We start from the raw sequence: 22,854 nt of genomic DNA, 5'->3' as shown, positions 1-22,854 counted from the left end.
TTGTGAAACTGAGCGCGGTTGTGGACAATTCCGACTGTGCTGTTTGATTTGTGTTTCGTGCTGGATCACTTTCTTTAATTGTTACTTCTCTGCGAGCAGTGAAGAACCAAACTAGTACTTCAAAGTTTAGAATCAGTTTTGCCCCAGTGGCCAGTGCGAAGTTGTGCTGCAGATCCCAGTATGAAAGCTGAGGGTCCAGCCAGCCGGCAGAAAGGCCAGTTGATGCCTCGATGGGCATTGGAACCGGTTTTGCCCGCACAGAGCGTTTCTGACATGCTGGCGTTGCTTATGCATAAGAGAAAAGCAACAATACAGCGTGTTCTCTGCTCCAGGACATCCTTTCACACGGTATGTATGTATGTCTCTCTGTCAGCGCTAATTATTCAAACCCTGTTTAAAAGGCGACTCATTTGTTGTCCAAAAACATTTCCTCTAAATTTGCAAAGTTACTGATTTAAAAATATATATTTTCGATTTTAGCTGGATGTCACACTCTAGACTCTTGAGCATATTTATATAGCAAAATTCACAATGGTATATCCATGTTAAATAAAAGATGCCCAAGTGTCCACCAATGCACTCTAATGCATGCCATTAATTACCTCTATAGCTGAAAAGAGTCTGTATCTATAATTTGTGGATCTGCTGATTTGTTTTTAATGTGGCACTTTTTTTTCCACGAAATGCAGATGATGAAATCCTCTTTATTTGAGAAAGTGTCCCTAAGCTATTGTTGTTCATACTTACTGAGTTCCCTAACCACTTCTTTGCTATGTCAGCAAACTTTCTGAACAGGAAAGGTATCGTAGATTTAAAGACACATCTTCATTGAAGCAAAGGCAAAAAATTGGAATGAATTTTATGTTCATATTAAAGAGTGAAAATCCAAAATCTACTGCAATCTTTTGTATTAATGATCTCTCTCTCTCTCTCTCTCTCCCTGTGTGTGTGTGTGTGTGAGAGTGAGTGAGTGGGTGTGTATAATGCTGCGTGTGTGTGTGTGTGTGTGTACAGGAGAAAGGTGATGCCAGGAGCTTTTTTAATGCATTTCGAATCAACTTTTTTTTTTTGTTTTACAAGAAGTGTATTTCATACATTGGAACAAATGTAATCTTTTCTATACTTTATAACTATGAAACTCTAAAGATTTTAAGTTCATGCACATTGTGAAACAAGAATCTAAATCTTTCTGTCACAATGATTTCTATAAACGCATGTTGTTTATGGGGATAATGTGAAAAATCTTTTGTGGGCTCTAATAATGATCAGTGGTGATTGAAGAGGAAGCTTGAACCCTGGCTCTGGAGATTTTCATGACAAGTGACAGTGCAGACATTTGTTAATCAGAGAACATGTTTTATCATCATAACGACTGTGAATTTAAGCGTCGTTAAAGTGTCACTTCAGCAATGCTGCCAGGAGAAAGAAGTGTTGACTGATGTTTTTTTAATAGAAGACTTAAAACACTAAACTCTAATTTCTGGGGTTTATTTTAAGTTTACAGAATATAACGTCTGGTATGACAATGAGTTTTACTCCTCACTGTCTGTGTTATGTGTATCCATTTGTCATGTATGCTACTTTGCTCTGTGGACTAAAATGTTTCATTGTATTCATGAAATAAACCAGAATTTCAATGTCCGAATCTTTTTACTGTTTTTCTGCTTTTGTTCACTCCAAGTTTGACGAAACCCACAGCTCACTAACAATGTGGAGCAGTCTCAGTGTATTTAGCTGCTTTTTCCCTAAACACAATCAGTTGACTGGGAGAAATGCCTTTAGTCCTCACTTTGGTCATTGTGAATGTTGAAGGAGATTTGTTTCATAGACACCTTATGCTAGTGTTTCCTACACTTAATCCAACACTACTATGTTCTATTTAAACCCAGATTCCTTTTATAGTTTGCAGTGAAATTTGTTAAACCGTTGCTTAATGGGACAGCAGTACAAGTCACTCTTTCCTAACACATTGTAGATAAGTTTATCGCTGGACAACACAGCTAGCAGTCTCACACACTCTTTAGGTTTTTGAAGTTTTGTGTGTAATGGTTTAGTCTATCACACCTTACCCTTTTCTCCCAGTATCACAACAGTATGACTCCCAAAGTACAGAGCAGTAAACAAGCAAGGACTCTGAAGTCAGAACAGAAAGATACAGTTGGAAGATGAATGATTGTGTTTTTATGATGCGTAGTAAACTACCCCGTCTTCTTTTTCTCTGTGTTGTTGTTCTTGTGTGTGTGTGTATGCTTTTAAAAGTCAAAGTATACATTAGCCACACTTACAAAAAACATTTTGAATTTCATTTAGAACTGAGATTCTACGTTGTAAGCAGAAATCTTATGCTCAGCCAGAAGCGTGTTTCCCCACTTTCACAATGCTAAGGTGTCAAATCCACAACCCCCAACAGATGGTTTGTCACACACTGGGTTCAAACACTCAAAAAGCAACACAACAGCAGGTTCATGAAGGACAAGCCCCCCTTTATTTGCACAGCCTCACACACTATAGATTTTTAAAGTTGTGGTGTACAATGGTATAGCCACAGATGTGACTTCTACTTTTGATAAAGATCACTCCACATGCATATTTCTTAAGAAATGAAGCGTCTTTATTAAGCTCTTATTTATACATGTCTACACAATAATAGACACCGTGTGCTCTGTGACATTATAGTCTTCTACTTCTGCGTCCATTGGTTTGCATTTTCAACTCCCAACCTTTCAGGTTGTTATGAACGGCTTATATTTCTAACATTTTGTGATGTAAAAGTGAATCATGCAGCTTTTTTATTTTCTGTCTGATGGAAGGACTTAAGACACGAGTTATTTAAACAATTCTAAATGACAGTGTGACGTCCATAGTACTTTATGCGGGTGAAATATGTTAAGGATAATGTTTCTCAATGTAACATGGCAAAGAACTTTTGGTTAGGATACAACATTTTGTAAACAGGTACCTCAGAAGCTGTACTGTCAGATCTATGCATGTAAGGTTAAACTTTCCACAGTACTTCCACTTAAGTAAGTAACCAAACACATAAAGTCACCCTCACCAATAATCAACTGTTCCTTGAAAAAGGTAGCACAAACAGACAACTGACTCAGCAATGATAAGTAGAGCTACCCTAGGCCGATACTCAAGCAGAAGAAAATTAAAAGTTGTTTTGGCTCGAAAGATTGAAGAAAAATATGTTTAATAATTCAACAAGAGCCGCACCTTCAACACATGTACATTCAAATTTTGGAACAGGCTCAACATTGCTGTTGTTCAATAGTTTTTATCCACTTTCAAAAGTCATTTTATGGTTTTAATATTTCCAGCTGATAAGGAGACTTACAGCATTTCAAATGCACGTCCAAATGCTTTAAACATCCGCATTGTCTGTAACGACAGCATCAAACTGCAGAGCATTGTTTTTACTCAAATTCAGCATTTTCTGATGAAAATTTAGCTGCTTTTTTTTTTCACTGTAACACCCCCTCAGTGCCATTTTTTAGGATGATATTCTTGGAGATTCATTTTTTATATATATACACTTATGCTTTGGGAGTGAGGGTATCTAATACGCACGTTGTCACTGTGTTTTGTACTACCAACTGTGAGGGCTCTGCTTTTACTTTGAGAAGTCTGGTTTTAGTCTCGTGAGTGTGTGTGTTTTTCAAAGGAGATCTTCATCAGTTTCATTTTGTTACCACAAACTTTGTGTAAAGTTCACAACAGAGGTAAAGAGATTTAAACACACCAGTTTATGGAGGCATGCAGGGGTTGGACCAGCTGCACATGACAGGTGAAGAAGAGAGTGTCAGCGGAGATGTGCAACAGAAGCAGAGGGAACATTTTACAAGATGATAAATGGCAGATTTAGATGATTACGGATTATGTTGACAAGATTAAAAGACACGTCCGTCAGAGTTCAGCAACATTTCAGTTTGATTAAATTAAAGTTGTTGTTTTGTTTTTTTTTTGTTTTTTTTAACTACACAGGGTTTATTTTCTCCTTTGATAGTAATCATATTGAACATGTCAGTGATGGAAACAAAAATATAAAGAAAAATGCTAAACGTGTGTCTAATTAAACTGTTCCTGTGAACCATAAATCATCCTTTAGTATGTTCGGTGTTACAAACTTGAAAAAGCACAGAAAAGATCATCGGACATTAATCTAATCAGTTTTCAGCCTTCATTCATATTGAAATGTTGAAATCTTTCCTGCTAGACCGAAGTGTAGCGTTTGATACCGTTGGCCATTACATTTTATTACATCTATTATTAAATGGAGAGTCCTCTTCACACACTGAAGTCAATTATGAAGCTCCACGGCTTCTGTGCAAAGACTAGTTCTGTTTACATTATACTTGCTTTAGAAGGCATAGCATATATTTTTACTGCTATGTAGATGATACCCGCTTTTATTGGTTAAACTGCTGGTATGTCTTAGATACATAATGAGCTTTAATTTTCTGCTTCTAAATTCAGATAAAACTGAGGTTATTGTAATATGGCATAAAAATCTTAGAAACACTGTGGCTAACAAGATCCTTTCTCTGGGTGGGATCGTCTGTTGTAGGGATTAGACACATTATAAGTAAAATTGAGGCACACAATCCCGTCGCACAACATCAACATTTATTTATATACAAAAATAAAAATGCTTTTTTTACATAAAAGAATTGTAACTTTACAATTCATCACCGATTACGTGGGTACATAGTCCTCATCCTTAACCCATAGTGGTTCGGGTAATTCCTCAGGGCCATATCAGGATACATGGTTGAAAACAGGATACATGTTTTTTTTTGTTTGTTTGTTTGTTTTTGAATGTGCTAAAATGTAAGATACATGCTTGAAAAAGCATACATGCTTTTAAAAGATGTGGCAAAATGCAGATTACATGTTTTAAGAAAGAAAAAAAGGGTAACTGTTTAAAGATACGGTACCATACGTGTTTTTTGGAAAGAATCAGTCTTTCAGAGAAAGCATTAGCGGCCTCCTTTGTAACATTCTGTGACCATCCACAGCTGTCCGATTTTCACCACATCCTCCCCCACTAGATTGTCGTAGGCCTCGGTAATGGCGTCAAAGACTTTCCTCACTGATTTGAGCTCATGCAAGAGAGTCTCCGCCACTGTGCCGACTTTGAGGTCGTCCGTTTTGATGTTGCGGGCAATCAGCAGGCGTTGAATGGAAGGAATGAAACGAGGGGTGAGGAGTCTTTTTCTGATGCTGTAATAATTTTCAGCGTAAAAGTCATCCTCCAACACTTGCAGACACTCGTGCTGTCTCTGGCTGGGTTGATCGAACTTACAGCCGTTGCATTCTTCGGTGCGGTACTTGTTGATTACAAGGTTGACTAGATGATACACCGCGGTTTTCACGGTATCTATGAATAAAGAAGGTGCCCAACCATCAAGCTCGTCGGCTTGCTGCAGTTTCTCCAAGGGGCGATAGTAACCGGGCGTGTCGGGTACTATTGTGCCCTCAACCGAGGAACTGGCCAAGGAACTGTCCTCCTCAGCGCGACGCAGGGGTGCAGAGTCCATCTTTCTTTCTGTTTTTGAGCTAGGTTTTTGAAAGAATGAGAAAGCGGTCTTCTTTTTAGAGTAAAATAAGGCGGGCGTGGTCTGGAAGTGGGATGTTCTTAGAGGGGCAGGTAGGAGTGGCAGCGATTTTTAAAACCGGAGAGCTGGCCGTCAACTTTAGAAAAGAACAGTAATGTCCTTTCTTATCTGTTGGGGTTGAATATCTCCATGAAAAAATGACACCTTGCAGCCCTTCTGCTCAATCAACCATCAAAGTGGCAGAACTTGGTACATACTTGGTACTTGGTACTATCAGGGACGCTGGGCAATCTTTAGTCTCTGAAGATCCATCCACAAACCCTACATTTGAAGATTGGAGTGAAGACGCACCGTATTCACCAGTATCAGAGTGGAGCCCACCCCCTTCACCGCCACAAGTGTGGACTATGGACACCGACGACGAGGAAGATTTTTTGTATTTCGGCGACTCTCCCGACATTGATGAGATAGACTGGGCATGGCCGCCCTTCCTAGGCCCTGAGGAATTACCCGAACCACTATGGGTTAAGGATGAGGACTATGTACCCACGTAATCGGTGATGAATTGTAAAGTTACAATTCTTTTATGTAAAAAAAGCATTTTTATTTTTGTATATAAATAAATGTTGATGTTGTGCGACGGGATTGTGTGCCTCAATTTTACTTATAATGTGTCTAATCCCTACAACAGACGATCCCACCCAGAGAAAGGATCTTGTTAGCCACAGTGTTTCTAAGATTTTTATGCCATATTACAATAACCTCAGTTTTATCTGAATTTAGAAGCAGAAAATTAAAGCTCATTATGTATCTAAGACATACCAGCAGTTTAACCAATAAAAGCGGGTATCATCTACATAGCAGTAAAAATATATGCTATGCCTTCTAAAGCAAGTATAATGTAAACAGAACTAGTCTTTGCACAGAAGCCGTGGAGCTTCATAATTGACTTCAGTGTGTGAAGAGGACTCTCCATTTAATAATAGATGTAATAAAATGTAATGGCCAACGGTATCAAACGCTACACTTCGGTCTAGCAGGAAAGATTTCAACATTTCAATATGAATGAAGGCTGAAAACTGATTAGATTAATGTCCGATGATCTTTTCTGTGCTTTTTCAAGTTTGTAACACCGAACATACTAAAGGATGATTTATGGTTCACAGGAACAGTTTAATTAGACACACGTTTAGCATTTTTCTTTATATTTTTGTTTCCATCACTGACATGTTCAATATGATTACTATCAAAGGAGAAAATAAACCCTGTGTAGTTAAAAAAAACAAAACAAAAAAAAAACAACAACTTTAATTTAATCAAACTGAAATGTTGCTGAACTCTGACGGACGTGTCTTTTAATCTTGTCAACATAATCCGTAATCATCTAAATCTGCCATTTATCATCTTGTAAAATGTTCCCTCTGCTTCTGTTGCACATCTCCGCTGACACTCTCTTCTTCACCTCTCCTGTGCAACTGGTCCAAAACCCTGCATGCCTCCTTAAACTGGTGTGTTTAAATCTCTTTACCTCTGTTGTGAACTTTACACAAAGTTTGTGGTAACAAAATGAAACTGATGAAGATCTCCTTTGAAAAACACACACACTCACGAGACTAAAACCAGACTTCTCAAAGTAAAAGCAGAGCCCTCACAGTTGGTAGTACAAAACACAGTGACAACGTGCGTATTAGATACCCTCACTCCCAAAGCATAAGTGTATATATATAAAAAATGAATCTCCAAGAATATCATCCTAAAAAATGGCACTGAGGGGGTGTTACAGTGAAAAAAAAAAGCAGCTAAATTTTCATCAGAAAATGCTGAATTTGAGTAAAAACAATGCTCTGCAGTTTGATGCTGTCGTTACAGACAAAGCGGATGTTTAAAGCATTTGGACGTGCATTTGAAATGCTGTAAGTCTCCTTATCAGCTGGAAATATTAAAACCATAAAATGACTTTTGAAAGTGGATAAAAACTATTGAACAACAGCAATGTTGAGCCTGTTCCAAAATTTGAATGTACATGTGTTGAAGGTGCAGGGTCTTGTTGAATTATTAAACATATTTTTCTTCAATCTTTCGAGCCAAAACAACTTTTAATTTTCTTCTGCTTGAGTATCGGCCTAGGGTAGCTCTACTTATCATTGCTGAGTCAGTTGTCTGTTTGTGCTACCTTTTTCAAGGAACAGTTGATTATTGGTGAGGGTGACTTTATGTGTTTGGTTACTTACTTAAGTGGAAGTACTGTGGAAAGTTTAACCTTACATGCATAGATCTGACAGTACAGCTTCTGAGGTAACTGTTTACAAAATGTTGTATCCTAACCAAAAGTTCTTTGCCATGTTACATTGAGAAACATTATCCTTAACATATTTCACCCGCATAAAGTACTATGGACGTCACACTGTCATTTAGAATTGTTTAAATAACTCGTGTCTTAAGTCCTTCCATCAGACAGAAAATAAAAAAGCTGCATGATTCACTTTTACATCACAAAATGTTAGAAATATAAGTCGTTCATAACAACCTGAAAGGTTGGGAGTTGAAAATGCAAACCAATGGAAGCTGAAGTAGAAGACTATAATGTCACAGAGCACACGGTGTCTATTATTGTGTAGACATGTATAAATAAGAGCTTAATAAAGACGCTTCATTTCTTAAGAAATATGCATGTGGAGTGATCTTTATCAAAAGTAGAAGTCACATCTGTGGCTATACCATTGTACACCACAACTTTAAAAATCTATAGTGTGTGAGGCTGTGCAAATAAAGGGGGGCTTGTCCTTCATGAACCTGCTGTTGTGTTGCTTTTTGAGTGTTTGAACCCAGTGTGTGACAAACCATCTGTTGGGGGTTGTGGATTTGACACCTTAGCATTGTGAAAGTGGGGAAAACACGCTTCTGGCTGAGCATAAGATTTCTGCTTACAACGTAGAATCTCAGTTCTAAATGAAATTCAAAATGTTTTTTGTAAGTGTGGCTAATGTATACTTTGACTTTTAAAAGCATACACACACACACAAGAACAACAACACAGAGAAAAAGAAGACGGGGTAGTTTACTACGCATCATAAAAACACAATCATTCATCTTCCAACTGTATCTTTCTGTTCTGACTTCAGAGTCCTTGCTTGTTTACTGCTCTGTACTTTGGGAGTCATACTGTTGTGATACTGGGAGAAAAGGGTAAGGTTTGATACACTAAACCATTACACACAAAACTTCAAAAACCTAAAGAGTGTGTGAGACTGCTAGCTGTGTTGTCCAGCGATAAACTTATCTACAATGTGTTAGGAAAGAGTGACTTGTACTGCTGTCCCATTAAACAACGGTTTAACAAATTTCACTGCAAACTATAAAAGGAATCTGGGTTTAAATAGAACATAGTAGTGTTGGATTAAGTGTAGGAAACACTAGCATAAGGTGTCTATGAAACAAATCTCCTTCAACATTCACAATGACCAAAGTGAGGACTACAGGCATTTCTCCCAGTCAACTGATTGTGTTTAGGGAAAAAGCAGCTAAATACACTGAGACTGCTCCACATTGTTAGTGAGCTGTGGGTTTCGTCAAACTTGGAGTGAACAAAAGCAGAAAAACAGTAAAAAGATTCGGACATTGAAATTCTGGTTTATTTCATGAATACAATGAAACATTTTAGTCCACAGAGCAAAGTAGCATACATGACAAATGGATACACATAACACAGACAGTGAGGAGTAAAACTCATTGTCATACCAGACGTTATATTCTGTAAACTTAAAATAAACCCCAGAAATTAGAGTTTAGTGTTTTAAGTCTTCTATTAAAAAAACATCAGTCAACACTTCTTTCTCCTGGCAGCATTGCTGAAGTGACACTTTAACGACGCTTAAATTCACAGTCGTTATGATGATAAAACATGTTCTCTGATTAACAAATGTCTGCACTGTCACTTGTCATGAAAATCTCCAGAGCCAGGGTTCAAGCTTCCTCTTCAATCACCACTGATCATTATTAGAGCCCACAAAAGATTTTTCACATTATCCCCATAAACAACATGCGTTTATAGAAATCATTGTGACAGAAAGATTTAGATTCTTGTTTCACAATGTGCATGAACTTAAAATCTTTAGAGTTTCATAGTTATAAAGTATAGAAAAGATTACATTTGTTCCAATGTATGAAATACACTTCTTGTAAAACAAAAAAAAAAAGTTGATTCGAAATGCATTAAAAAAGCTCCTGCCATCACCTTTCTCCTGTACACACACACACACACACACGCAGCATTATACACACCCACTCACTCACTCTCACACACACACACACACAGGGAGAGAGAGAGAGAGAGAGAGATCATTAATACAAAAGATTGCAGCAGATTTTGGATTTTCACTCTTTAATATGAACATAAAATTCATTCCAATTTTTTGCCTTTGCTTCAATGAAGATGTGTCTTTAAATCTACGATACCTTTCCTGTTCAGAAAGTTTGCTGACATAGCAAAGAAGTGGTTAGGGAACTCAGTAAGTATGAACAACAATAGCTTAGGGACACTTTCTCAAATAAAGAGGATTTCATCATCTGCATTTCGTGGAAAAAAAAGTGCCACATTAAAAACAAATCAGCAGATCCACAAATTATAGATACAGACTCTTTTCAGCTATAGAGGTAATTAATGGCATGCATTAGAGTGCATTGGTGGACACTTGGGCATCTTTTATTTAACATGGTTATACCATTGTGAATTTTGCTATATAAATATGCTCAAGAGTCTAGAGTGTGACATCCAGCTAAAATCGAAAATATATATTTTTAAATCAGTAACTTTGCAAATTTAGAGGAAATGTTTTTGGACAACAAATGAGTCGCCTTTTAAACAGGGTTTGAATAATTAGCGCTGACAGACAGACATACATACATACCGTGTGAAAGGATGTCCTGGAGCAGAGAACACGCTGTATTGTTGCTTTTCTCTTATGCATAAGCAACGCCAGCATGTCAGAAACGCTCTGTGCGGGCAAAACCGGTTCCAATGCCCATCGAGGCATCAACTGGCCTTTCTGCCGGCTGGCTGGACCCTCAGCTTTCATACTGGGATCTGCAGCACAACTTCGCACTGGCCACTGGGGCAAAACTGATTCTAAACTTTGAAGTACTAGTTTGGTTCTTCACTGCTCGCAGAGAAGTAACAATTAAAGAAAGTGATCCAGCACGAAACACAAATCAAACAGCACAGTCGGAATTGTCCACAACCGCGCTCAGTTTCACAAATAAACAAAAAACTTGCACCAGCTAGACAAAGGAGGGAAAACTGACACTGTAATAAATTAATCACGCTAAAGTCGCCTCTACACTTTTTTGGAAAGAGCCTTTATACATAGCATATGCCAAGCAGACTTAGTGCGAGATAAATAATATGTAGCCTTAAAATTTTACATCTAGAGTTTTATCAGTTTTATCAACAGAGGATCTATGAAACGAGCAAAGCTGACAGGTCTGAAGAGTACGGTGCATGCTCTCATGTCACAAGTTTACCAACATTTTCCAGAAAGACAGAAAGACCACACAGTTAAAACCTGTAAAAATACTAAATTACAAGTTTCGCACTATGTTTCACCAAGTTAAAAAACAAATCCAGCAAAGCTGCTTCTACCGAAAGCATTTATCTTTCAGATCAGTGTCTCAAAAGCACCATTAAAAAAATGTGATCCTGCATTTACAAAAGTAAATCATTCACAGTGAAAACCAAAACGCACACAGCGTTTGATAAACGACATTAAAATAATGTATTGCACATCTATGTTTTAAAAATTGCATCAAAATTCAATGCGTATTTTCTCTAAAAATTTACGGTCGAATACACAAACTAACGTGCGGGTGTCAGGCTCAAGGATAGAGTTTGCTGGCTTTTATAAACCTTTATGCCTCTTCCCCCACCCCAAAGCACAGACCTCAAATTCGCCTTAACTATCCCCCTCCCCAAAGTGCAGTTGTTAAAAAACACACAAAATCTACCATTTCGGTTAGAGTGTGTAAAACACTATTGCAAAAGTAACTCCTGTTTGTATATATTCACACTGAAAACTAAAACGCATCGGCTGATAAACACTAATTAAATAATGCGTTGCACATCCGTGTTTTAAAGAATGTCTGGGAAAGCCCTCGCCTATTTTTGTTTTAATTATTTTAAATTTTAACTGAAAATGAATGCGAACTAACGGCGCTGTTCTTAGGTGAAAGGTTTTTTTGGGGGGGATGCAGTTATTTAATGAAAGGGATAAAAGTTTGGTCTCTCTCCACATCCTTATTCACCATTTCTTGAGATAAACAGCGTCTTAAAGTCTGAAACAGCCAACTAACTAGCTACTAACTGTAGAAAATCTGCTTATAAAACACACTGACGTTTCAGCTTGATTTTCTGACAACAAAAGTCTTTCTATAGAATAAAAGACAAAGTCATTCCTGTTTGTGTAAATTTACCGTGAAAAGCCCGAAATGCCTACAGCGGTTGATGAACCTTTAATTAAAAAAACACCCTGCTAGGAGGAGACAGAGCATGCGCAGTGGGACCGCAGGAAGCGTCCCTTTTCGGAAGAGTGAAAGCGCGTACATGAGAGTGCATGCGCGCGTGCTCGTACGTGCACAAGATGTCAGTTTTTAAGCTCGGCAAAGGGGGTGTGGGGGGCAATGCCCACAGGCAAAACCCCCCTCCCCTGACCCCCTGACCCCCCAGCCTGATGTCTGCAGTTTAGTGTCAGCACAACTTTCACATCATATTCATCTCAGCACAACTAAAACATGCTGACTGACCTCAGAGTTTCAAGTCCACATCCTGGACTCTCCAGGAAACCACACAGATACTTCACTCCTGAAACCTGCAGCTTGTTGTTGTTACTCAGGTCCAGCTCTCTCAGATGGGAGGGGTTGGACTTCAGCGCTGCTGCCAGATAATCACAGCTGATCTTTGACAAATCACAGTCCTCCAATCTGTATAAAGAATGAAAGATGTAAGTTTATTAGACAAAGTGTGAGCTTGAAATCATTCAGTGTTTCATCATCTGTTCAGAGCTGAAGAAGCTTCAGAATGTAGAAGTTTAGAAAATGGAAACTCCAAACAGCTGAAGCCAACAGGAAGCAGCTTCAAACAAACACAACAAGAGAAAAAACTCTGAATGTTTCACATTAAAGTCGTACATTTCTCATAAAAACAGGACAAAGACTTGGAAAAGTCGTGTTTTTCCTTCCAGGAACCACAAGGCTTCACTTTTAAAGGTGAAGTGTGAAAGAAATGGACATATTTGAAGTCCAACACCTTTTTCCAGTCACATTATTAAAGCAGACAAACTACAAGCTCATTTTCATTCCAACAAGTCATCTTTTTTTTTTTTTTTTTTTTTTATTTAATCGCTTTACACAAATCATGGTCACAATACAAAATGAAAACGTTGCGATTATACATAATAAACAAAAAACAAAAATAAAAAAACAAAACAAAAAAAACCCCTCCCTCCCCACTTGAGGCTCATATAAAGAGAAACAGAACAAAACAAAACAAACAAAAAATGTATGTTACACATCTGGAAAATACGTTTTTATATAGTCAATAAATGGGTTCCAGGTCGCAGAGAATTTATGGCAAATTTATGTTGTGATGAGAGAAATCTATATCTGAGTTTTTCCAGTGGTAAAAACAAGCACCTCCTTTAACCATTGTATGTATGAAGGAGCCTTATCAGACTTCCAGTGGAATAGGATAAGTCTACGGGCAAGCAATGTAGCAAATGCTATGGCATTTTACTGAGATTTACTAACTTCGTATTGAGGTGGTATAACTCCAAAAATGCCTATGCGGAAATCAAGCACTACATTTTTCGCACTGATATGAGATAATACTTTGAATATATTTCTCTCTTGTATAATGAAGACGATGAAGAATTTTAAACTGAATTAAACCATGGCGAATGCAAAGGGAGGAAGTATGTATACGATACAAACAAGATCTCCACTCATCATCAGATAAGTCCACCCCAATATCTTTTTCCCAATTATTTTTAGTTTTTTCCCAAGTAATAGGCCTTAAGCTCTGTATCAGTTTGTATATGACGGAGATTCGCCTTTTGCCAAAAGGATCCGTTTCCAAAATAGTATCCACTTGATTTTTAGGAGGTAAGTAAGGAAAAGAAGGAAACAATGTTTTTGCAAAATTTCGTATTTGCAGTTATCTAAACATATGTGAGGTTGATATATTGTAATCTCTCATCAAAGCGTCAAAGGTGTTAAAGGTTTCTCCTGAAAATAAATTGTAAAAAAACTTCAAACCATTATTATGCCAAATTTGGAATGCTTTATCTGAAATGGATGGCAAAAAAAGGGTTAAAAGCAACAGGGAAGAAATTACTAACCTGTTGCAAACAGAAATGCCTTCTGAATTGAAGCCATATTTTAATAGATGTTCTTACAACTGGATTTCTTATTTTCTGTTTTTGATTTAGAGCTAGGGATGAGGTTAAGAGGGGAAGTGAATTAGACATCAGTTCCATTTTTACCCAAGCCTCACCCTCGCTATTTTCATAAACATATTTCCAATGCAATAATTTGGTGATATTAGCCGCCCAGTAGAAAAAGATAAAATTTGGCAACCCTAGCCCACCAGCCTCTTTTGGTACTTCCAAATATGTTTTTTCCATTCTGGGATTTGAATTTTTCCAAATAAATGTTGCTATTAATCTATCTAAATCTTTGAAACTTGATTTGGTTATGAAAACAGGAACCATTTGGAAAACATAGAGAAATTTTGGTAAGACCGCCATTTTAACTATATTTATTCTGCCTGCTAATGAGATTGGAAGTGTTGCCCATTTTTTAAAATCTTGTGATGTTTGTTCTAACAAAGTGTCAAAATTATGAATCCGCAACTCGTTCATTGTGCGGGTTATATTTATTCCCAAATATTTAAACGTTTCTTTTTCTAATTTAAAGGGGAAGGCAGAGAAATCTTGCTCTGTGTTATTAATAGGAAACAGCAGGCTTTTCGAATAGTTCAATTTGTATCCAGATATGCGTCCGAAGTGGTCTAATACCTTGAGCAGTTTAGGGATTGATGCCGCTGGATTAGATTTATACAGCAATAAGTCATCTGCATACAATGATACTTTGTGCACTGTCCCACCCCTAGAGATTCCGGCAACCTCACTGTCCTCCCTAAGAGCGATAGCTAAAGGTTCGATTACTAAGTTGAAGGGACATTTCTCATAAAAACAGGACAAAGACTTGAAAAAGTCGTGTTTTTCCTTCCAGGAACCACAAGGCTTCACTTTTAAAGGTGAAGTGTGAAAGAAATGGACATATTTGAAGTCCAACACCTTTTTCCAGTCACATGATTAAAGCAGACAAACTACAAGCTCATTTTCATTCCAACAAGTCATCTTCTGACCTGGACTAACAACACTGGTCTCTATGTGCAGCTGGCTGTGAGACCAGTGCTCAGGGAGCGTCTACAAAGTGCAACACTGAAAGAACATCACACACTCATTTGCTTCCATCATCCAACCTGAAGAGGAAACAGAGACGCCTCCCCTTCAAAGTAAAAGCTGCTCCTTTTGGACACAGTATCAAAGAAAGTCTACAGTATAACATAGAAAAGACAGAAACAAGTTTTGGTTGTTTTTAAATTGTGCAGAAATGAAACTACACTAAGCTCAATTATGTGACAGACATTTCATCCCATGTCAGTATGGCCTCATCCTGGGCCGGATTATCCAGCACACACTCTGACCACAGGCCCAGGGGCCACGCACAGCTGGGCTCCATCCAAGAGACAGGAAACAAACCAACACAATAATAAAAAGCACCATGTGATCTTCTTACATCTTCAAGACAAACATAGTAAAAACATGAGCATATTTGTTTCCTGATAAAATGATGTGACAGGTAGAACAGAGTAAAGTGGTGGTGTTACAGCCTTTCTCCCCTCTGCTGCCGAGGCTGTTAGTCTCTCCCAAACTCAGCTAAAGGACTTCAAATGAATGAAAGCAGCAGAAGTGGCTTTACAAATGAAAGAGGAAGAGGAGAAGAAGAGGAGAGGGAGGCCACCCTGACCATCACTCCAGCTGAAAACATCACACTTCCATTAAAGTTGGTGAGAAAATGTTGAGCAGGATGAGCTGCTGGCTAATCTGGAGGCTGTAGCAGCAGCTCACAGTCACAGTGGATTTCCACTCATGAAAAAGCTCTGGCTGCTTCATTTCTCATCTCATATCAGAGACTTTAGTGAAGCTGTACTGTGATGCTTCCATATTCCAGTGAGGCCTCCAGAATGATTTCAGCTGTTCTGTACACACACTGTGTGCCCTGTATGGCTCAAAGTCTCTGCAGCCTGTTTTTATCTGCTATCATCAGATCTTCATCATCCTCATTCACATCCCTCACACACTCTACAGCCTCATCAGCACTGACTTCATCTTCACTGACTGATGGAGCACAACATGAACCTGTGGAGGCTGAAACACTGTCCTGTCAAACATCTCCCCGTCACCACTCCACTTCTGTCAGCCTTTAAATGAACCCTGCTCAAGTCTGTCACTTCTGTTTGGAGCCAAAAGGAAAAACTGTTGTTCAGTCGTTTGGAAAGACACAACATTTCTGAAAGCACTCAATTCACATTTGTCTTCAGACACATCCTGAACATTTAGGAACTAAAGAAAGATTCAAACATCAATCAAAGACCTGAAATATAGAAAAACAACAACAGCCGCAGTCAGTGAACTCACCTCAGAGTCTCCAGTCGACAGTTTGGACTCTCCAGTCCAGCACACACAAGCTTCACTGCTGAATCCTTGAGGTCATCATTTCCACTCATGTTCAGCTCTGTCAGATGGGAGGGGTTGGACTTCAGAGCTGAGGCCACAACTTCACAGTGAGACTCTGAGAGTCCACACCAAGTCAGTCTGTAATGATAGAAAATATAAAATGTGTTATTATGAAAGCAGAAAATCTGCATTATAAACACAGACTGAATGTATATGAAGACAAAACAGAGTGAGGTCATAATCTGATGAATCTGCTCTTCACGTCTGTGCTTCAGCTCCTCTTACTGTGTTTGACATGACACAACGATTGAGTCTCTCTCAGACCTGCAGACTTTTAATGAGAATCTTTGTTTGGCTTTAATCTGCAGATGAAGGAGGAAGATGGTGTCACATTTAGGCTTCCATAATGTCCACAGTCTGTCACTGAGATCTGATCCAGAGTCAGAGTGAAGACACACATTTGGACTGTTTCCTGTTTTGACTCCAGAACATTTTGAACGAGTTCAGCTCAGTGAAGAGTTCCAGCTGGAAAGATGATCTCTGTTTGCTACCTGCTGTCAGGTACGACTGTTCACGTCCACACGCAGGAAAAACCTGCTGACTGTCACCAAACGGAGCAGAAATCTCATCACTGGACAATAATGATGAATGAACTCAGAGCTGCTGATATCAGATCTGATTTCAGGGGAACTAAACACAGAAATGATTGGCTCATTTTAGCTTTCTGAGCCATTATCTGCTGGTGTGTCGCTAGTTGGCAGAACATGATTTGTATTCCTGTTCAGGGCTTCAGTGTTTATGAGTCCAGATCCAGGTGACAGCAAGTCAAAATGATGTTACCTGTCTGTGTCCAGCAGCAGCCTGTATTCACTTTGAATATTGTTATAACCTGACATGGATCAGTTTGTCTTTGATTGGTTTGTAAATGTCACTGTTTCCATTGGACCTGAGTGACGGTACAAAGACAGAGAGGGAGAGAAAGGAGAGAGAGGATGGAGACAGCAAAGAGAGAGCAAACACAAACAGGTGAGAGTGGACAGGTGACCAAGGTCAGCAACCAATCAGAGAGCTTCTGTTTGACCCACAGTCACTGATGATGACTGCACATCACCAAGCAGTGTGTTACTCTGATATCAAATATGGATCCTGCTCTTATAATAATGATCATCAGATGATATTATTGTGTTATTTTGTAGCTGAATACGATGTTTGTGTGATTATCAGTGAAAGAAGCAGTGAGGAGGATGGAGAGAGAGAGAGGACAGAGGGTGAAGTTAGAAACACTAAAAGGATTTTTCATGGATTTCATGGATGATTTGAGTGATTTCCAGCAGGACACTTAAACATGTCAGTGGACGTCCTAAAGAACATATTCACTGATATGAAACGTGTCATTGAACAGGATTTATATCAGTGGAAACATGGTGGAAACAGCTGTGACTGCATGGATGTGACACACTTCAAATCTGTTCTCCACTCTTGGATTTGGGATCCATGGAGCTGCTGCTGAGTCTGTACAATAAAGGATGGTGTGGACGGTTGCAGCGTACGGACACAAACACTTTGTGCTTACAATCTGATTTTATTTTCAAAGTTAAACTACTAACCTACACTGATCAATGATGTTAATGATCACATCTGGACTCACCCAGCCTTTCTGCAGTTCCTCACAGCTGGAATCAGTCTCAGTCGTCCCCGCTTTGATGTTTTGTACTTCTGCAGGTCCAACTCATCCAGAACCTCCTCTGACATCTGCAGCATGAAGGCCAGAGCTGAGCACTGGATCTCAGAGAGTTCCTTCTCTGATCTGTTCTCTGACTTCAGGAACTCTTGGATCTCCTGATGTACTGAGAGGTCGTTCATCTCCATCAGACAGTGGAAGATGTTGATGCTTCTGTCAGGAGAGATTTTATCACTGTTCATCTCCTTCAGGTTGTTGATGACTCTCTGGATGGCTCCTGGACTGATCTCTGTCTGACCCAGCAGACCTACTAAGAGTCTCTGGTTGGACTCCAGACAGAGGCCATGAAGGAAGCGAACAAACAGGTCCAGGTGGCCATTTTTACTGTGGAGGGAATTCTCCATGGCTCTCCTCAGAAATACATCAAGTGATTGGAGATCTTTGTTATCAAAAACACTGGAAAACATCTGGGTCAAAGATTTTGGTTTAAGGAAGTCCTCCAACACCTCTGTCTTCCTGTTGGTGTGACAGTGGAACATGTAGACTGCAGCCAGAAACTCCTGAATGCTCAGATGAACAAAGCAGTAGACTGGTTTCTGGAAGATCACACACTCTCTTTTGAAGATCTCTGTACAAACTCCTGAGTACACCGAGGCCTCTGTCACATCCAGACCACACTGCTCCAGGTCTTCTTGGTAGAACATGATGTTTCCTTTCTCCAGATGTTCAAACGCCAGCCTCCCCAGCTTCAGAAGAACTTCCCTGTCAGCCTCCGTCAGCTCCTGTGGACTCGTCTCATGTCCCTCATGATACTTGTTCTTCTTCCTCTTTGTCTGAACCAGCAGGAAGTGTGAGTACATGTCAGTCAGGGTCTTGGGCAGCTCTCCTCTCTGCTCTGTAGTCAACATGTGCTCCAGAACTGTAGCAGTGATCCAGCAGAAGACTGGGATTCTGCACATGATGTGGAGGCTCCTGGATGTCTTCATGTGGGAGATGATTCTGCTGGACAGCTCTTCATCACTGAATCTCCTCCTGAAGTACTCCTCCTTCTGGGCGTCAGTGAAGCCTCGTACTTCTGTTAGCCTGTCAACACATGTAGGAGGGATCTGATTGGCTGCTGCAGGTCGGGAAGTGATCCAGACGAGAGCCGAGGGAAGCAGATTCCCCTGGATGAGGTTTGTCAGCAGCTGGCTGACTGATGACTTCTGTGTGACATCAGACAGCAGCTTCCTGTTGGTGAAATCCAATGAAAGTCTGCTTTCATCCAGGCCGTCAAAGATGAACAAAAGCTGAGAGACAGCCAGCTTCTCTGCTGTGACCTTCTGTAATGTTGGATGGAAAACATGGAGCAGCTCCAGAAGACTGTACTGCTCATCTCTGATCAGGTTCAGCTCCCTGAATGAAAGCAGAACCACCACACTGACATGTTGGTTCTCCAAGCCCTCTGCCCAGTCCAGAGTGAACTTCTGCACTGAGAAGGTTTTTCCAACACCAGCCACGCCGTTGGTCAGAACCACTCTGATGGGTCTCTGTTGATCAGGTAAGGCTTTAAAGATGTCCTGGCACCTGATTGGAGCGTCATGGAGGGCGTCCATCTTGGAAGCTGTCTCCAGCTGCCTCACCTCATGTTGGGTATGAACCTCTTCACTCTGTCCCTCTGTGATGTAGAGCTCAGTGTAGATCCTGTTGAGGAGGGTTCTACTTCCTGTTTCATCACTTCCTTCAGTCACACATTCACATCTCCTCCTCAGACTGATCTTATGTTCATCTAAAACCTCCTGCAGACCAACATCTGCTGAAAGAAAGAAAAACAATGAGACTAAAGAGAAAGAAAACTCTTCAATGTCTGAACAACACAAGAAGTCCAGTTTTCAGAAATGAGTCCATCAGCAGACAGATGTTCAGTCTTACTTTGTACACAGCTGCTCTGACTGGCTGTCTGCAGTCCAGCTCTGCTTCTGGATCTTTCTCCACACTGGGGACAGGAGGAGTCTCCTGATGAAGCAGACTGGTCCCAGTATGAGGAGATGCACTGTCTGCAGAACCAGTGCCCACAGCTGGTAGAGACTGGATCCTTCAGGACGTCCTGACACAAAGCACAGCAGGAGAGCTGCTCCTCCTCACAAACACCACTCCTCTTCCTCTTCCTCTCTCTGTGAACACATTTCTTTATCACTAAAATCATTTACTGTTAGTGAAAAACATCCAGATTTGACCAAACTGCAGTTCCTCACAGTTCCTTTGATTTCATCAACACTAATGAGCTGCTCTTCCTGTCTGCCTGTCTCATTAAACACTGAGTGATGAATACAAACTCAACACTTCCTGCAGACTTCCTGAATTCACAATAAAAGCTTTCCATCAGAGAGAGACAGTTATGACTTTCACTGTTTTACAGCCGCTGTGTGCAGATTATCTGGGTCAGTTCACTCTGAAGAAGCTTAGAAGTGTCCGTGTAGAGCCGTGGTCTGACTCACAGAGACTTCTGATTTTCTCTAGTTAAATAAACATGATGAAGATGAGCAGGTTTCTCTTCTAGTATAAAACTCTGTGTCTCTCTGGCTGGCTCATGATGGCCTTTCAGGTTTTATGTTTTGCTCTCTCCTGCTAGCGTTTTGCCTGCCTGGGTGGAGCTTGTAATGGCCTCTCGTTCTTGGTCCACACAGTTCTGATTATTACACCACCTGTTGCTGATTCACCTGGGCTCACCGGTAATCATTTAACACTGCGGCATGGAGCAGTTGGTCGCTGGGACATTGACCCTCCTGTGTTCATGATCTCAGCTCCTTGCTAAGAAATCTCTCTCTAAATTTGACAGTTCGGTTAACTGAGTGGAGAGCAGGACAAGAGTGACTGAAGAGGAGTGAGTGTGGACTCCCTTCCCTCTTTTCCCTGGAGCCCTGGACCCCCTCCCCAACTCACTGTACATATATAGAGCACTGTGGTTCACCCCTTTGGTAAATAAACTGTCACCTTTTTGTTTGTCAGAACTCAGTCTGTGCTTGAGTTCCTCTGTTAGCCATGACATTTTGTTGGTTTCCCTCTCTTCAGGTCCCTGTAAGTGTTTGATCTAAAACATTATATTTATCCTGCTTTGATTGTTTTGTGTGCTGAGGGACATTGTTGCATGATCCACTTTTTCTTATCACTCAAATATCCTGATACTCAGAAAGTTGGAGAGCTCTCCTGGCTTAGTCTTTGCTCAGTACTGCAGTACTTGCATTGGTTTCACTGGACAAGTCTGCATGTGAATCTACAACTGATCTGACATTGTGGCACAAATACAGTAAACAAACTCTAAGAGCACCTTGTTTCACGTGCAGTGGCTTTCTTCTCATTCTGTTACTGAACACTGTATGAAAAGCCTGTCACTGCCAGCATCCTTCCAGCTCCACGACAACAAGACCAACTCACATCTTCACAACAACAAGAATTTTTCCCCTTTTCTTTGGAGAAACTGAGAAGCCAATAGGATTGTAGCTCAAACTTGCCCACATTCCTGCTTCATCACTGCTCACTCCTACCTGTGTTGGTGCTCAGTGGACAGTCATAGCCTGCTGCTAGCATGAATGCTAAATGTACTGCTGTGGATGATCAGCAGAAAAAGATGTTGTCAGTTTGACTGTTTGCTGTATCTAAAGTGTTTTTCTCAGTTCATCTGTATTCAAAGTGCATTCGGGGCTTTAGCTGACAGCTCTTTGTGCTAACAAACTAAACTCTCTTAGTTTAAGCCAACAGACTTTACCAAACACAAAGCTGCTGCTGCCTCCATGGGTTAGCTTGTGTGACTGGTGTTTGCACCAATGAAATCTAAATCACACTAACGTGTCCTCCAAGGTGTTTGGTGGGAGCACTGAGTGAAACATAAGAGCTGTGGTAAAATAACAAACAGGGCTGTGAGAGCAACTGAAGTGATAAAAATACTGTTTAAAGATAAAAAACACTTTGACGTTCTCTCGTCATCTAACAAAGTCCAAACCCTGTGAACTATTTTAGCTTTAATAATTGTGGATTCAGGTATCCTGAACCCATCTTTGGACATTTGTAATTAAATATTTTAAAACTCCATCAAAGACACCTGATGTGGCTGTTTGGAGAAGGAAAAGAGGGACAAAGTGGAGCGTCGAGCTGAGGCTTCATTCACTGCAAACCTACAGTTATGTTTCCTTATTTCTGCTGTTTGCATGTTCACAGCTGAAATAAAGCTGCCTCTTTGACTTCATCCTGTTGTGTTTGGGTCCAATCCTGCCTGCCACACAGCGCTACAGGACAAAGTCTAAGATTTTTATCTTTTTAATGAATCTTTGGTCATATTTATCCAGGAAAACACAAACATGTAAAGGAGTCATCACGGTTCTCTGACCTCGTTGGTCCAGGTTCACCACTGAAGTATGGAGGTTTATCTTTGGACCAGTCACTCCTTATAGACGGACAGCTGGATCCTGCAGACTGTGACCTCTGACCTCTGCAGACACAAACATGTTTTATTCAATGATCAATTCTCTGATAAAGTGATTGAAGCAGCTGTGATCACACAGACTGCAGATAATGCAGCTGTTTCCTGTCAGTAACAGTCCTCTTAGATTAGAGTTCAGCTTTTTACAGGAAAACAAATGTCTCTGAATGCAACAGTGAGACACAGTCTGCCTGTGTGGCTGTGATAGCTGCCGTTAGGAGCGCTCATGTGTTTGCAGTTAGACGAGGAGATGTTACCATCATGTTAACATGTTAACAAATCCTGCAGCATCACGTGACACAAACACTTTGTGTTGCTGTCATCTGCAAGCAACAGGAAGTTCATTAATAAAGGCAGGATGGA

The 22,854-nt window shown here is 40.0% G+C and overlaps 1 protein-coding gene across 4 annotated transcripts in view; it reads right to left on the bottom strand.

Moving 5' to 3' along the window:
- LOC134625020 (protein NLRC3-like) overlaps positions 1-22,854 on the bottom strand; it is a 48,364-nt gene that overhangs the window by 11,550 nt on the left and 13,960 nt on the right. For 2 of the 4 annotated variants that reach the window (XM_065470390.1, XM_063470323.1), the window contains exons 5-9: positions 22,399-22,500; positions 19,947-20,188; positions 18,003-19,830; positions 16,316-16,492; positions 12,357-12,533 (exon numbers count right to left, since the gene is read on the bottom strand). In XM_065470390.1, coding sequence (XP_065326462.1) covers positions 12,357-12,533; positions 16,316-16,492; positions 18,003-19,830; positions 19,947-20,188; positions 22,399-22,500 — 2,526 coding nt within the window. Of the gene's footprint in view, positions 1-12,356; positions 12,534-15,297; positions 16,131-16,315; positions 16,493-18,002; positions 19,831-19,946; positions 20,189-22,398; positions 22,501-22,854 lie in introns of those variants that run through there. The other 2 variants (XM_065470391.1, XM_065470393.1) reach the window with 2 other exon arrangements.

Source organism: Pelmatolapia mariae, linkage group LG3_W (assembly GCF_036321145.2).
Source record: "Pelmatolapia mariae isolate MD_Pm_ZW linkage group LG3_W, Pm_UMD_F_2, whole genome shotgun sequence".
Lineage (NCBI taxonomy): Eukaryota > Metazoa > Chordata > Actinopteri > Cichliformes > Cichlidae > Pelmatolapia > Pelmatolapia mariae.
The sequence above is the reverse complement of the archived record's forward strand: the minus strand, read 5'-3'. Positions and strand labels throughout refer to the sequence as shown.